The sequence below is a fragment of the Corylus avellana genome, chromosome 8 (genome assembly GCF_965113065.1).
Source record: "Corylus avellana chromosome 8, dhCorAvel1.hap1.2, whole genome shotgun sequence".
NCBI classification, from domain to species: Eukaryota; Viridiplantae; Streptophyta; class Magnoliopsida; order Fagales; family Betulaceae; genus Corylus; species Corylus avellana.
Genome location: NC_142497.1, coordinates 21,503,703 through 21,520,752, shown reverse-complemented (window position 1 = coordinate 21,520,752; position 17,050 = coordinate 21,503,703). Strand labels below are relative to the sequence as shown.

Below are 17,050 nucleotides of genomic sequence, written 5' to 3'. Positions count from 1 at the left end.
AGTTCCCACGTCAGCGTATAGTGGCAGTGTTGCAACGAGGAGGGCGGCGACAAGTGGTGGAGATGGTGGAGAAGGCGAGGGAGAGGCGCGTCGTTGGCCTAGCAAGCCCGAAATGAACAAATTTAGCTTAGAGTAGACCGAATCTAAACCCCCAAGGCGACTAGAGCAAAGGAAGAGGCGACGACCGGATGAGGTAGCAAGTTGACAATGTGGAGGGAGTGGCATGGCCGATGCTCAAACCGGTAATGGGGACCTCAAAAACAGGAGACAAAAAAAGAAGTGCATAAAAATCAAAAGAAGGGGGGGAGGGGGAGGGATGGGGGGATGGGTATATATATATAATAAAAATAATTTAATATTTGAGTAATTAGATAAATTAACTTCAACCTTAAATAATTTAATATTTTAACTTATAATATCTATATATATACATACACATATACACATAAATACACATATATCTACAATTTTATATCAAGAATCAGAATTACGTATATTCAAACTATATCTATTACGTTATGAAGATAGTTATTTTTTTTATCTTTTTGACTACAAAGTTAAAAATATTGTAATAAAAATAAAGTTATACAAATTGAGTCTAGTTTATATATATGAGTTCGATTCACCAAATAAACGGATATAAATTTTTGTTTAAACTCTATTAATTAATAAATAAACAAATCTCGAACTAACCTAATACAAATCAAATTCGAATATGCTCACGACCAGTCATGTTTATTTACTGTCCTCCGGACATTGGGTCTATTCTAACATCCACCAGTTTCCGTACATTTACGAGCATCGTTGTTGTTTCAGCCCACTTTTCCGTACCATCAGCCGAAGCTCGCATGCATGGAGCCCATGCACTCCCTTCAAAAGCGGGCAGCCGTAGATGACACGTGTTTTTTTAACGTAAAATTTTGGCTAATGACGTGGCATTCAAACAATTTGTATTTTAATTTACAGACATACTTAATTACTACATTATCCTAATATAATATCATAAGATAGAGTAATGTTAAGTACTATCTTTTTCTCTTTTAAAATTGATGATACTTAGAATTAATCTAATGTATTAATTCAATAGTTTAATATATATTGAGTATATAGCTCTTCAATTTTTTCTATCTTCATTGCAAACATATTATTGAGTTTTTTAATACAACATGAACAAAATAATTTAATCTTTGATTAATTAAACGAGTTTTAGTTTTGTACACATAGCTAGGTGTGTAGAACATAATTATAAATTACGTGTTCTTATATCATTTAAGTTTCATATAGTAACCAAGAGCTAGTTTTTTTTTTTTTTTAATGACACATTCATAAAATACAAGTACTATGGCATATTTTAGAAACCGTACATGATTATTACAACTTAAGAAATCTTTTAGTAATATCTGCATTATCACTTCAAAATGACTAATTAATTTGAAGTTTTTTTATAATTACTTATAAAGACATAATAAAGAATCAATATCTGTTAAATTAATCACTTTAACATTCTCCCTCACGTGTGGCCCAAATACGTAGAATATTTAATTAAATGTGAATGAATTGACGGAGTCAAGGTTCGATCCCAAGACCTTTGGCTCTGATACCATGTTAAATTACCAGTTATCCTAAAAGCTTAAGCTGGTGGGAAGAGGTAGATTTAATAACTTAATTAACCATTACTTTAACAATATCAATAAATGCTTTTATAATCCACTCACTTTAGGTGAGCTACTCATTTTCATTCGGACAAAAATTTCCTCTAAATCAGTTTCAAGAAAACATTCTCCAACCCATTTAAAATAATGCCAAGTGTCTATAAATATTTAAAAGGCACATTAAATTCTTAACGTCATTAATAACACTTTATTAACTTAGACTAAATTTAATGTGCATTTTAAATGTTTATAGATACTTGCACTATTTTAAATAGGTTGGAGGATATTTTCTTTAGATTGATTTTAAGAAAATTTACGTCCTTTTCATAATGTAGGATTAGTCATTGGGATTGTACTCATTAGCTAGGGCCATCTAATGGAACCTTATTTCATTACGAGCATTAGACGATTGCTTAAGCGAACTAATAGAAGAGCTGGCTTTTATAAGTGTCACATAAACTATTATATTAATCTGTAAGGAATTCATATATATTGTAAAAATTGTACAACCCTAACATGACGGGGAGAGAATAAAGAAAATAACTTTGTGGTATATTTTATTGATAAACATATAAAAAAAGAAAACCCATATCTACTGACATGGAATATGAACGTCACGAAGACATTAATCTTCCAACTTAGACGAGCAAACTGTACTCGAATTCAACTCACCTAACCCAACAAACAAGGAAAATTAAAGTAACATATCATAGCAAAACAACAAATTGAATGACTATTACACCCTTTCCCTTTACCTGCCACATTGACAACTATGCCCTCACAAATAACCAACTGAATCACCATATTGCCCCCATCCTTTTTCACACAGAGAGCTGACGTGGATTCAAGTACACGTGGAGCCCATTCTTCATGAACAGAGTGAGAGACATCTTCTGCTCCACGCGATGACCGGGAACGGGCGATATCCGATACCTCAAAAGCACAGCCGAGGCCACAGACTTCATTTGCAGGTAAGCCAAGTCCTTCCCCAAACAAGTCCTCGGTCCAGCATTGAACGCCACGAACTTGTACCCATCTTTGGGCGGTTCGAACCGGTCTCCTTCTGCCGAGAGCCACCGGTCCGGTTTAAACTCCATGCAGTCCTCGCCCCATATGCTCTTCATCCTCCCAACCGAATATATAGAATACGTGACCGTCGAACCTGCCGGTACGAACGTGCCATCAGGTAAAACATCGTCCGACACGACGTACTTGAAGTCCTCCGGCACGGACGGGAACAAACGCAGCGTTTCTGCAAGTGCGGCTTTCAGGTAGACCAACCTGTCGGCCTCGTCGAACACCAACGGCTCTTGGATCCATTTCTGGTGGTCGGCCCCACGTGTGTCATTCAGGACCGTTGATATCTCCTTGATGATCTTGTCCTCGACCTCCGGGTAGTGCATGACGAGCCAGAAGAACCAGCTCAGCGCCACCGACGATGTGTCACGTCCGGCGAGGACGAAGTTCAGAGCGATGCGTTGGAGGACGGAGATTGAGAAGGGTTTTCCGTCGACGTCACGTTTGTTCATGAAGCGAGAGAGTAAATCATCTGACGGGGATTCCTTGCGCGCCGTGATGGCATCGTTCATGTAGTTTTCGACGACTTGAAGGCTTTCTTTCAATCTCCTCTCCGTTCCGATACAGAAAATCTTTTCCAACCTCCAAAGGAAACCCGGGTAGAGAAGGCGTTGGAGAGTGGATTCGGTGGCGGTGTCAAATGACATGGCAAACGGGTTATCGGGTAAACCCGGAGAGAGCGTTTCCGGGTCTTTACCGAACGTGAGCCCGCATATATTATCGAACGTCAAGCGTAGCAACAAGTCCTGCAAGTCCACCGACGTGTTGTCTTTAGCTGCTTTCTCCAAAATGCACCAGAGCCGGTTCTTGATAGTCCGGTTCACCCAGCGAGCCATGGCTTGCCTTAGAGTCCGGGTGGTGAACTCCAACGCCGCCGTTTTGCGCTGTATGAGCCACGTCTCGCCGTCGCTGTTGAAGATCCCTTGGCCCAACAGGTCGTGGAAAGCCGCCTGCCAGTCCGGGCCTTTCGGGTAGTTATCGAACCGGGTCCGGAGAATGTGCTCGATGTTCTTGGGGTGACACGTGACTGTGAAAAACCCTTGCTTGCGAGCCACGAAAGGAATGGGGATGGTGCAAGTTTGGTAGGTAGCTGAACCACCGGTGGCGCGAAGGTTATTAGCCATCCAGTCGTGGATTCTCCAGCGGTTCAGAAAGAGAGACGGGAGGCTCCCAACGAAAGGCCATACCTTGGGACCGGTGAGCTTCCGGGCTAGGAGATAGAACCAGACGAGATAGGCTGATGTAGCAGCTGCTATGGCGAAGAGAATAGCTAGGCTTTCCATTGGTAGAGCTCAGCTTAATTAGACTGGTTTTCGACAAAGAGATTGTCCCACATGTCATATATATATATACACCAAACATAAGGAGAAAGATTTAGGAGGAGTTGTTGGGAATTTTGGCTGTTGGGTTGATACATAGACCAGTATGCATGAGAGTAATCAATTAAGTATACACACGAAAACCGACTTTAAGTCTTTTATTAAAGAAAACCCGAAATATTTTCTTCCTTACAACAGCAGCCGACACGTTCATGTATTAGGTTATCTATCTATGTTTTTTTTTTTTTTTTTTTTTTTGAATTAAAACGAGCATATATATTAGATTAAAATGATCAATTGATCGAATCTTTTGTATTAATGCATTTGATTTTCCTGCACGGTAATGGTAAGTTAATTATTGGCTCTTAATTTGACTTAAATTTCTTTATAGCGTGTGTCCAACGAAGGGGCAAGTATATTTTTACCTACTTCAGCTTTCCAACCCATCTTTTTCGTTTTTTCTCTGCTTTCTTGCTTGCCTAGTTTTTTGTTTGTTTGAGAGAGAGATATTAGTTAGAGATGGTATACCCGAAATGAGAAATTGGGTTTGTTTCAAAACCTGGAAAAAGGAGAATTTATGAATCTTTGAACCCATGTAAGGAAAAACCATAGAAGACCTCATGAAAGAGATGAAGCACATTGACTCTCTTTTGAGTGAGTAGTTCTGAGAGGAGGAAACTTTGTAGTGAAGAAATGAAAGCCCAAAAATTCTTCCTTTCTCCTTTCTTAGGCTAATCCACACCAACCAATGCATAGGATTTTTAGTTTAATAGTTTCCCAAGAAGATTCTCTCTTATTAAGCTGTCGAAATGTCCTCTCACTAGACTCCGTTTGGTGATTGTTGTTCTTTCTAAGTGAGGGTTCAGATACCTTTAGTGTTACATGTGTCCATGTTCATCTTAGTTCATGTCCATTTTGCTTTTGTTACCACTGCATGCATGCGGCTATATTGAGAGAACTAGAATAATTGTATGTCCTATTTTTCTGTTATTTATTTGTATTTTTGTACTGTTGTTTTTGTTTTAGATTTATTGTTGGGAAGCCTACTACTTTTTATATTTTTTGTTGTTTTTCTTTAGGACCTCCCACCCTCTCTTCCTTTTAGATAAAGATTTAAATTTCACAGAAATTAAAACGTGTCAAACCCACTTGTCTTCAACAGTTTAAATGTCGAATCTTCTTTTATATTGTTCAAAATTCAAGCAGTCTAATAATTGATAATTTCGGTTCTTAATATTTAAAGATAAAAATCTTATTTATTTATTTATTTATAATTTTATTGTAATTTATAGATAAAAATCTTTAATAATTTTATTGTTCATATTGCTAACAATTTAAAATTTACAACGATGGTAAAGACCAGTTGAAAGCCGATATATTTTTCAAAACACTTACAACTGAGTCAAAACACTGAAACGGGCCAAAAATATTTTTCTAGGGGCAGCGGCTCGGGCCAATAGACCCAAGCCTCCGCTGCAAATTTATTCTTTACCATTTTTTTTTTCAGTTCATCCATGTCCATATAATTTACAGCTACGTCTACATGCAACCACCACAACCATATGGTCTGTAAGAGTATGGCCAATTCACGCCACATGGCATCAACCATATCAAGGCTGATGGCTTTCAATTCCTTAATTATAATATCAGTTTTTATTTATTTATTTATAATAACATCATATATGCAGTGCTTAATTAAGCTGTTGCAAGTGTGGTTTCCAATTAATTTTGAAATTGATTTTCATACTAGTTTTAATTATATTATATCTTCATAGCAAATCTTTTGACCAAAAACGAATCCGCCTGTTGTTAAATAATTTTATTTCAAAGTTTAAGTTAATAATAATAATAAAAAAAAAGCTGGAGTATTTGATTCTTTAAATTAATATTTTACCATTTTCTTTCTTGAGAAACAAATATTGGAAGCATGAATATACAAGGAGCGCGGTGTCACTCATGCAAAACCCTAAAATTAGAAGGCAGAAGCGACTGTAAATACAACCTACAACTGAGTCAAAACACTGAAACGAGCCAAAAATAATTTTCTAGGGGCAACAGCTCGAGCCTATAGACCCAAGCCTCTACTCCATGGATTAAGCCTTTGAAAAAAAAAAAACAATCTTATTTAAACCGTAACACTTCCAATGTTGAACTAGGTCAGGTACAAGTCGGATCGGACACAAACTAGGCTCCACATAGCCTAACATAAATAATCCTCAAATTACTAATTTAAATAGCCAATTGTGTACCCTATATAGAGAGAGATGCTATATACTACATCATCGTCTCATCCTCAATTCACTGGGTTAACATGGCAGTGTCTACTAGCCCTTGAATTTTTATTTTTTTTAACATGGGTGAATCAAGGAGACAAGGACTTATGTGCATTGTCACATAAACACAATAAAATAGAGGTGGAATATAACTATATGAGCGACATATATATAATTTACAGCTACGTCTACATGCAACCACCACAACCATAGTCTGTAAGAGTATGGCCAATTCACGCCACATGGCACCAACCATATCAAGGCTGATGGCTTTCCTTATAATATCAGTTTTTATTTATTTATTTATAATAATATCATATATATAGTATTTAATTAAGCTGTTACAAGTGTGGTTTCCAATTAATTTTTAAATTGATTTTCATACTAGTTTTAATTATATTATATCTTCGTAGCAAATTAATCTTTTGACCAAAAGCGAATCCGACCTGTTGTTTTTTTTTTTTTGAATCAATAGTAATTCATTTCATTCTCAATAGTGGAAAAAATTCAGAGCTATAAAGCTCTATACAAAAAGAGCTAATCGCTCTTGTGTAACAACATCCAAAATGGAGTTTGGTATATCTTCCAGCCAAATTCTCTCACCTTCCTCCCTGATGGCGGCCTTAGCTAACCTGTGAGCAGCCTCATTCGCTACTCGTTTGACATGGCGAGCTTCCCACGTTCTAAAGGAATTCCTTACTTCCTGAATATCACCAACAATATGTCCATATTTACTCCATGAAGGACCCGTGTTAGTGATGGCATCAACCACTTGCTTGGAATCCCCTTCAAGTATGACATCAAAGAAGCCAATGTCTCTACTAAACTCAACTGCCACTAGCGCCCCCATAGCTTCTCCCACAACTGGTTCCTGAAGTGAGTTTATCATTTTACACAAAGCTGCTAGTACCCTTCCTCCATCGTCTCTTATAATTACTCCAATACCCAAACGGTTCTGTTTTGAGTCCAGTGCAATGTCCCACGTTCTAAAGGAATCCGGCCTGTTGTTAAATAGTTTTATTTCAAAGTTTAAGTTAATAATAGTAATAAAAAGAAAGCTGGAGTATTTGATTATTTAAATTAATATTTTACCATTTTCTTTCTTGAGAAACAAATATTGGAAGCGTGAATATACAAGGAGGTGTCACTCATGCAAAACCCTAAAATTAGAAGGCAGAAGCGACTATAAATACAACTTACAACTGAGTCAAAACATTGAAACGAGCCAAAAATAATTTTCTAGGGGCAGCGGCTTGAGCCTATAGACCCAAGCCTCCGCTCCATGGATTAAGCCTCAGAAAAAAAAAAAAAAAAATTCTTATTTAAACCGTAGCACTTCCAACGTTGAAGTGTTGAACTAGGTCAGATACAAGTCGGATCAGACTCAAACTAGCTAGGCTCCACTTAACCTAACATAAATAATCCTTAAATTACTAATTTAAATAGCCAATTGTGTACCATATATAAAGAGAGATGCTATATACTACATCATCGTCTCATCCTTAATTCACTGAGTTAACATGGCAGTGTCTATCAGCCCTTGATTTATTATTTTTTTTTAACATGGGTGAATCAAGGAGACAAGGACTTATGTGCTTTTGGTAACCACAAACCCAAGCCTTCAAGAACTTGGATTGCTATCCACAGATGATGGCCCATATTTAAAGATGGTCTGAGAGGAGTTTGACTTTGTATCAATCACTCCCTTGAGTTAAATAATAATAATAATAATAATAATTGATAAAACGCATAAATTTAAAAGTTAAACTGTAATTTTAAAAGTTAAAGCTTAATTTTATTAATATGCTTAACTACGTTTTTAAAAATTACGTTTTCAAATTCTAATATGTTATCAAACCACTTCTCGTGTCCCATTTTTGTTATTTATTTATTTATTTTTAAATAATATCCACGTATGATCAGAGGAGCGCCTAACATTCCTTTTAACTAAAAAATGAAACCAGACAGATTGAATCTTTGGAGTTTGGACTCGTTAAATGAGGAGAGTTACATCTCTTCCAATTTTGATGGGCTCCGGCCCAGTTAGCCTACAGCGAGCGTCAGCATGAGAGCATTGGTCACGGGGGTGCCACGTATTGTATTCAAAGCCATATCTGGTTAGGATGAGCCCTCCCTCGTCGTAAAATTCTTACCATGAAAAATGGCGACTCTGAGGATAAGACACTTGTGGAGAGCTCGTGCTTCATCCAACGGCTCATATTCACTTGAGAAGAGCCGCAGAGGATATAATATCCTACCCTCTTCGCCTCTGCAACTCTACTCATTTCAACCGGTCTGAACTAAACAGATTCAAGAAAGAAAGCTAGCTAGAACATGGCTTCTCTAACAATGGCATTTGCTCCGGCAGCCGGGAGGGTGGTTTTTGCGGCGACGGCAGAAAAGAGTGCCGGCGGAGGCAAGGAGGAGAAAGGGCTTCTGGATTGGATTGTCGGAGGGTTACAGAAGGAGGATCAGCTGCTTGAGACCGACCCAATTCTCAAGAAGGTGGAGGAGAAGAATGGCGGCAGTGGCTCCGCCGGTGGGCGCAAGAACTCTGTGGCAGTCCCGCAGAAGAAGAAGGGTGGCTTTGGTGGCTTTGGAGGGCTTTTTGTTAAGAATGAATGACTCTTTTTGGTCATGTTCTGGCATTTCACGTACGCCACCATGCATCTTCATGTCTCATTTGCTTTCAATCTTTGGTGATTATGGAATGCTTAACTTCTGTTTACTTCTTCGTTTCTGTAGCTATAAGGATTACTATTAATTCATTTTGGGTAAGCTACCCACTGTTACTTTCTTAAATTGATCTATAATTACTTATCATACTTATTTATTATCGGTTGACGTATCGTATTTTCAAGTGTTAAATAAAAAGTTACTTAAAACATGTCGTATCAACTCTTATAAAATGAGAATAAAGAATACCATTACTCTTAATATATTATGCTTTTGACTTTTTCTTTGATTGATTGATCATGAACAATGGATGGAATGGGAATTAAGACTGCTCACAAAAGTAGAAGAGTATAAGTCATTGAATCTAGTTTGCCTCTAGAAACATAAAAAATAGAAATAGAAAAACACTTTTTGTGTCATGTGAGAACACTTTTTGAAATAAAAACATAAAAACGCTACCCAAAACACCTTAACAAACATAATCCTAAATTCTGCCAATTGGATAGCAATCAGGGACAGGAATGAACAGAACAATTTCTTGGTACATGCAGAGGGACAAACAGATTCCTAAGTTATGATTTCTACCATTGTCCCTGCAGGATCATCTAACTAAATTGGAATAGCAAAAATCAGGATAGCAACAAACTTTCTCAAAAGAAAATTCAGGATAGAAACACTTTCCTGAATGGGGATGCCCACATCCTAGATTCGGATTGTAATCATAGATGGTGGAAGGAATTTGGGAAAAACATGTTTAGCACCATATGATGAACATATTTAGTAATTTCCCCATGAAAGCATATTAAGGGATGTTTGTTAATGTGTTTTGGGGTATTTTTTATTTTTGGTTTCTAATGTAACATAAAAGTCTAGAACATCTTTCATCAAACACCATATTCATACTGCCTAAATGGATGCTAAAGCCAACAAAGATGGAATATACTATTAGACAGAAAGAAGATTTGATATGAACAGGAAGGTCCATAACATAAAATTCCTGTACAAAAACATTATAGATTTTACAATATCAAGAATTGGTTGTTACAGAATTTGATCTTGAGAAAGTAGAAGAAGAGTTGATGAACTCGATGCAATCCTCAATGGCTTCTGTTCTATGAGAATCAACAGGAGCTACGAATGGATTTGATCTTCCTAATGAAGAATCCTTTGGTGAGTGTCTCCTCCTCATAGACACCAAATGCAGAGCTCTTGCTACCTTATCAGCAAGATGCTTAAGAAATCTAATAGGCAATTCAGACCCTTTAGGCAGTTTGAATCTGCAATTATTTCTAGCAAACCTCCGAGGTCGTCCCGAAGCACTCTCACTATAGTTTTGTTTGTAAGAAGAGTAAGGGGTTGTCTTGTCCATGAGAGAGAGAGAGAGAGAGAGACAGAGACAGCCAGAGAGAGCTTTGCCGTTGGTATAGCAAAGAATGTAGAGAGCTGCAGCAGATATATATATTAAGTTGTGAATGTATTAGGTGAAAGTGTGTGGAACAGATTATAGAAAAGGGCCAAAAGGAAATGCCAAAAAAAGGGTCGATTGGGGCGGTGAGAAAAGAGGGGCCTGATCAGTAAAAAAAAATTCTGCTTGCTATACTTTCTGATGCACTCTATGAGCACATCTTTTTGCTTGCATGTAGTGCAAGCATAGAAAAGTGAGTACAACCAAACAAATAAAAATACAAAAGGGAAATGAAAGGAATCATTTCGGTCAATTAGGTACTGCTACCATCATCTTTTATGATTCTAAACTAAAATACCAGAAAAATGCAGGCTTAAGCAAGCCATTGAGTTTCTTAGCCTCCATCTTCTAAAAACGTGTGTTTGTAGGGGTTGCAATTCGTGTTCTCGTAATGGGTTAGGATTGTGTTGAGGCATAAATATAATAATATATATGTCAATTTTAACCTAACCAATTTAGTTAAAAGGATCGGAGCCTTAAACTATAACCTACTAATTTTATTTTGGGTTTGCATCGAGTTCATGAGTCGTGTTAAAATTGCTAGCCTTATGTGTTTGTAGTGCAACTTAGATTCTTCATGTTAGGAAACGAAACAGGAGAAGTAAACACATAGGAAGACCAGATTTATGTGTTTCATCCAAGCTAAGGCTACATCCACAGAGGTGCTACACTGTATAAACATATATGTCGCCCTGTTTAACTATCACTAGGACCCTAAGCCTACTTTGCTTGCAGACCTCTCACGGGCTCCGCATAGAGATCGTGCCATTTTGTAGTCCTCATATTGTAAACCATCCAAGATAATCCTAATTTCTTTCTAAAGTGAAGCAAAAACATACATGGCCAACCTTTTTGTCCTGAATTTGAATATAAATTTTCATCAATCATAACCTCCATCACCAGCACCACCCGTGGAGCTTACAAGTATATATTATCTATAAATAGATAGTAATAAATTGCATATAAGTTATATAGTGACAACAACATCAAGATGTTTCCATCAAATTAAGGAATGAAAGGAAGGCTCCAACTATTAATATGTGGTCGTGGACAAAGGAATCTCGAAAAAGTTCCCTTGTGTGGACAAGTTGAAGGAGGTGTATCTCTTTTTGAAAAGAAAGAAGAAACAATCAAGCAGCAGCATCCAATCGGTGTTTCTTGCTTTCCAAGTGCTTTCGATTCTCTGTTGGAATTTCCAAAGGAATCCACACCGTCCATTAAGAGATAGAAAAGGAAAGAAAAGGTGGACGGGGGGGAGTGGGATAAAGGGTCTACATCTATTTGCTTTATGAAATTCTAATCTTCGATAGACTTTTGGCTAATCTGTTGGTAATTATTTGCAATATCCATATGAAAAACTTTACAGCTTTTTATAGCTTAGAAAGAGCTCCATGAGAAATGGGTAGGGGTTAAGGGCCAAAAAATTTAATTAGTAGGGACCAATAGGCAAAAAAAAAAAAAATTATAAATTTTTTTTTTTTACATTGATTTTTTTTCCCCTTGGGGGGGGGGGGGGGGGGGGGGGGGGGGGTGTGGGGGAATGGCCTAGACGGCCCCGATTCCTCCATCCTTGGTTTTGGACTTAATTCTAAACTAATATCAAGTTTACATGCATATTAGCAACTCATATAAGAAGGTAGGTGAACTTTCACCTATTTCGGCACGTGTTAGGACACTTGCTAGAGCTACCTAGACACCCATCATAGTAGGTGGGACCCCACCTATGTACTCTCTTAGATGAGTTGCTTATATTGCATGCAATACGGACAGTTTATTACACCCAATCCAAGTCCCCAGACCATAACTCTGTAAATGAGATTTTTTTAGAAGTAGGATTTATCAAGGATGAAGATATTATGAATTTTTTTTTTTTTTTTTTTTTTCCTTTTACAAGAAAAAAAAATTAAGAATTATCAAACAAGATAAAGATACGTAATACCATCTGTTGATAGGTCTTATGCCCCCAACCGAAGAAAAAGACATTATTTTAGTTGCTAGAGACAAGCGGAATACGTTGTTGGTAAAATGTTGGTAAAATTCAATACGATCATATGATCTCCGAGCATTGATTACATCTTGCTTCTTAGGTTGGTGCAACTTTTACCAGTAAGTTGTTGGTTAAAAAATTCAAATCAAATCGGTATTTCTTGGCATTCAAAATATCATGAGTGGGTTAGTTGCTCCACCAAGATACTTCTCTTCTTCTGGAATGGGGGCTAAAAATACAATTTTTACAATTTACTTTACCACAATGGAAGACCCAATATGTTGTAATCAAAACCAAAGTTTTCCATCGACAAGATAAAGCAACACGCAATGCCTCCCAAAAAAAAAAACGCTAATCAAATTTGTGCCATCACTTTTAAAAGAACTAGCTAATTTGGAGCTTCTTAGTATCACTTATAAAGCCGGAATCAATATGAGATTAATACCCATGAGTGCTTTTATAATCCACCAATGTGTTTAACGTGGAGTATTTGAGGAAAGAGCGAGAAGCTTTAAAGATAATGAGCTTGTGATGTTAGAAATTAAGAAGATAATGTTCTAATCCCTTTATTCTTGGAGAGTAGCATGAAATAGCTTAACTCTTGCCAATTTTTCTTAAGTTTTTGGAATTTTGTTCTTCTTTTTCTACACTTTTGAGGTTATTTGTGTATATTCCTTTTCACTAGGGTTGCGTCCTTCGTCGTTTTGAATGAATTTGCATTACGTATAAAAATAATCCATCCATTTTATGTGGGCTATTCATCTTCCCAACGTGGAACTAAAGTGCTACACAACATTAATTGCCAACTCCAATTCAAGCACAAAAAGGTCACAAAACTTTTGAGATAAGAGTTCACTGTATAGAAGCTAAAATAACATGCATTTCAAGACCTTTTTTTTTTATCAGCACTTCAAACTTGAAAGGAAGCATTTAGGGAAATATAATCTCAACACTAAACATTATTAATTTAGTTTCTTTATCAACATCACTCGTTCTATACAGGCTATACAGCATTAAACAGTACAAGACGGGTTAAGAGGCCATTGAACTAACCAGCAAAGCTTGAAAGGAGCACAATCAAATTCCTTCCAACTACAGCTTCCAGATGTATCTTCACTCAAACCATCTGATATGTCAGCAGTCAGATCGAATAACCTGAAATCAGTTTCCATTATCACCTACTTCCAACATGTATGACATCTATTTTCATTCACGTTCAATGCTATTTGGATTTTAAGCCAGAAATGTACTCTGTATCGAGATATTGGTCTGAGAGTCTTGCCCAATATATCTGTGTTCTCCTTCTGCTCCACCAAATGTTTATTTACCAGCAACTTCTGAATTTTGATCCAATTCAGAACCCCATTCAGGAACAGAACAATTCATTGAAGAAACAATTAAGAGCATCCTAAATCACCACCTGCTGATCATCCTGATAGCTCCTATTACAAAACTTGCTAACAATAAACCTCTTATGAACAAATTTCCAGTAGTACCTCAAGAAGTCCAAGCTTGAAAGACAATAAGACTTTTGCAGTAGTTGACAAAGATGCAAAAATGAAACTGAATTCGCCTACAAACTGCCTCTTCTTTTGTACAAGTACATCATACACACACACACACATATTCAGAAGTTCTATTAAAGAACTTGACCCAAAGCAAACAAAGCTCACTGTTTATCATTCATGACAAGCAAAACCTCCCCACCATGATCAATGATGTGATCCAAGAATTCCCTTACTTCTTCAGCATCTTTAAAAGTCTCAGGAGCAAGAAGATCACTATCCAAATTATGCCAAACCCCATCAATCTTTTTCAATGTAACCCAATGCCTACTTTTCCAAATCCCACCAAACTTTCTAACCGACACATTAAGCACAATACCCATCAAAGTATCATCGGAAGCATCGAGATTGATCAAAGATGCTCCATTACGACGATCATGCCAAACTACATGCTTTCCTTTCCCTTCTAAGGCCGCAATTAGAACATTTATGTCATAGTTTCCTGTCATTGTATTATGATGAGGCTTAATGAGCACAGATAACGGTGTCCAGGTCTCCTTGCTTGGATCATCAAGAACAAGTTTCTCAGCGATTTCATTCAAGCTAGCCCGAGTAAACGTGTCCTTTTGCTGTTTTATGGCGTAATATTTTACATTAATAACAAACCCATTAGAAGATCAAATTCAACAGATATGTTAAAGAAACATTCTTTTTTTTTTTACCAAAAAAAGAACGAGAAATTGTGAATTACGCTTGGTTCCTGAGAAAACAGAGGAAAATAAAACAATACTGAATAAATTCAATCCTATAAATAAAAACCCTTGTCTCAAATGAACCAGAATCAAATTTCTTGGGTTCCAAATAAGCGTTTCATTCTTTTGCTAAAGAATTTCTCACTGACCAAACAAAGCTTTCGAAAAAGTAAAGGGCCAGAGAAAAAGAGAAAGATGGGTTTGGAGAAGTTACCTGAAAGAGATTGTTGAGGGAGTGTAAAAGGCAGAACTGTAATCTTTGCCTTTCATGGTAGATTTGGGTATTCTCGGTCGCCATCTTCGATTTCTCTTGGTCTAAGTCTTACAGACTCTGAATCACGAAAGCAAAATAGGATTTCAGAGAATTCTATAAAGGAGGAATTAATTTCTTGGGTTTAGGCTTTTCTTCCCCGAGATGGGTCTTTTAGCAATTTGCTTCCACTTTGGTGCTCTTCGGTTATTCTTCAATTTTTGTTTTTTAGAGGTTTTGCGATCGTCGTTTGAACAAAATGTTCGCCGTTTCAGGAAAAAACTAGATAATTTAGGCATGTCTAGCCGCACTGTGTTGTTTTTACTGTTTATTGCATTTGATACTTTTCTGTATTTACTGTTCGTCTTTGCTTTATTTACTGCTTTACGTGTGTTGTAATGTCCCTGTACTGAAGTTGTTTGATCTTATTAGGAAGATTTTAGATGCTAGTGGTCGTCCTTCAATGCCAGATGTGGTAAAATGGGTCGACCGTAATGACCAGCGACCCGTTTAGAATAAACTTAAACTCAACCTGTTTAGTTAACGGGTCGATTCCACCAAACTCGACACGACACGATACAACAATTTCACGAGTCATCTGATATGACCCGCTTAATCCTGTTTAACTTAAAAAGTGAATTTTTTTTTATTTTTTTTTTTAAATGAAAGTGATGAATCGGGTCATAAATGGGTCAATTGACTCATTTATGACCCAAACCTGTTAAGGATAAACCAATAATAATAAAATAAACGGGTGTAACAGGTTACCCACTAGTGACCCGCTGGTTGACCCATAAAGAGCAAAATAAACCTGTTTAGGGTAAACTCAAACCCAGTAATTTTGTGTCGTGTTGGTGTTGGGTTGTCGGGTCGTGTCAAAATTGATAGCTCTATTCAACGACTCCAATTCAATTTTCTGCAGTGCCAGCCCTACAACAACCATTTAATTGTAATTGTTGCTTTTACTGCAATGAACTCTTCATTGAGTTCTTTTGCAAACTGCCTTGGGCGGCTTTAGAAAAGGCACGGTTTTTTGGACTGGATCCAAAATTTGTACCATTTGGGCTTTGTTATCGGGGTGTCCACCCCTTTTGGTTGTTTTATCCTGTAACCCACCTTCCCTTTTTTTTGGACTATATCCAAAATTTGTACCATTTGGGCTTTGTTATCGGGGTGTTCACCACTTTTGGTTGTTTTATCCTGTAACCCGCCAGTCTTTTTTTTTTTTTTTTTTGGCCCTTTATTCTTCCGTGACATTCCCCATGATTTTTTTTTCCTTCTTTTTTAAGGGTTCAAACAATGCTAAGGGTTTTGTAAATAATGAAATCAAACAAAAATTGTTTAATTATTTCCTGAAATTTGACCTTTGACAAATAACTCATATTAGAGTTTAAAAAGTGACAAATAAATTTTCATATATAAATTTCGTTCATTTTTCTGGCAAAATTATCATGAAAATTACATATTTATCTTAAAAATAAGTAATAATAATAATAAAAAAGCTATTGGTCACCCACCCCTTTGGTCGAATATGGGGGTTGGCCAAACCCAATAAAAAAGAAATTGTAGAAATTTTTATGGAATGAGTTATTTGGTATGCAAAGATCAATGGTATATAAGGTGATGCCCTCAAGATATGACTAACTTTGAAATCAATTATTATTATTTGACATGTCCGCATAAGGGGAAGAAAATAAGATACGATAATTTCATTTCATGAAACGTGACTCACAGCGATTGAGCTACCTTTTTAAGAAAACTTTGAAATCAATTAATGAGATTTAATTGTATTAATATTTATTATTTTAAAATGTAATAAAATATGATAAATATTGACATGATAAAACTTAAATAATTTAATTTAAAATAAATTTTATATATATATATATAAAATCAGTCTATGTGGTGACACTTATTTACTATAAGCTTCTTGTTGATATAAAAATATTAATAAGAAGTCCTTATAGCTTGCAAAATTAACAAATAAATTATTACTATCAAATTCCGTTCAAAAGGTTAACAAAAATTGTGTTAGTGTGTTATGTCATATCCAATTATATAATGACATTTGTCGCACATAATAAAAATATATAA

The 17,050-nt window shown here is 36.4% G+C and overlaps 3 protein-coding genes across 3 annotated transcripts; 1 reads left to right on the top strand and 2 right to left on the bottom strand.

The window, feature by feature from the left end:
- Positions 1-2,180: 2,180 nt before the first annotated feature.
- Positions 2,181-4,019, bottom strand: CYP86A1 (cytochrome P450, family 86, subfamily A, polypeptide 1). The gene has a single exon (XM_059574337.2). The coding sequence runs from the start codon at positions 4,010-4,012 to the stop codon at positions 2,474-2,476; it is 1,539 nt and encodes a 512-aa protein (XP_059430320.1). The 5' UTR covers positions 4,013-4,019; the 3' UTR covers positions 2,181-2,473.
- Positions 4,020-8,475: 4,456 nt separating this feature from the next.
- On the top strand, positions 8,476-9,141 carry LOC132164441 (thylakoid soluble phosphoprotein). Its single transcript, XM_059574954.2, has one exon. The coding sequence runs from the start codon at positions 8,656-8,658 to the stop codon at positions 8,944-8,946; it is 291 nt and encodes a 96-aa protein (XP_059430937.1). The 5' UTR covers positions 8,476-8,655; the 3' UTR covers positions 8,947-9,141.
- Positions 9,142-13,232: 4,091 nt separating this feature from the next.
- Positions 13,233-15,248, bottom strand: JOSL (JOSEPHIN-like protein). Its single transcript, XM_059574465.2, has 2 exons — positions 14,921-15,248; positions 13,233-14,583 (listed from the first exon to the last, which is right to left on the bottom strand). The coding sequence occupies exons 1-2, from the start codon at positions 15,002-15,004 to the stop codon at positions 14,119-14,121; spliced, it is 549 nt and encodes a 182-aa protein (XP_059430448.1). The 5' UTR covers positions 15,005-15,248; the 3' UTR covers positions 13,233-14,118.
- Positions 15,249-17,050: the final 1,802 nt, after the last annotated feature.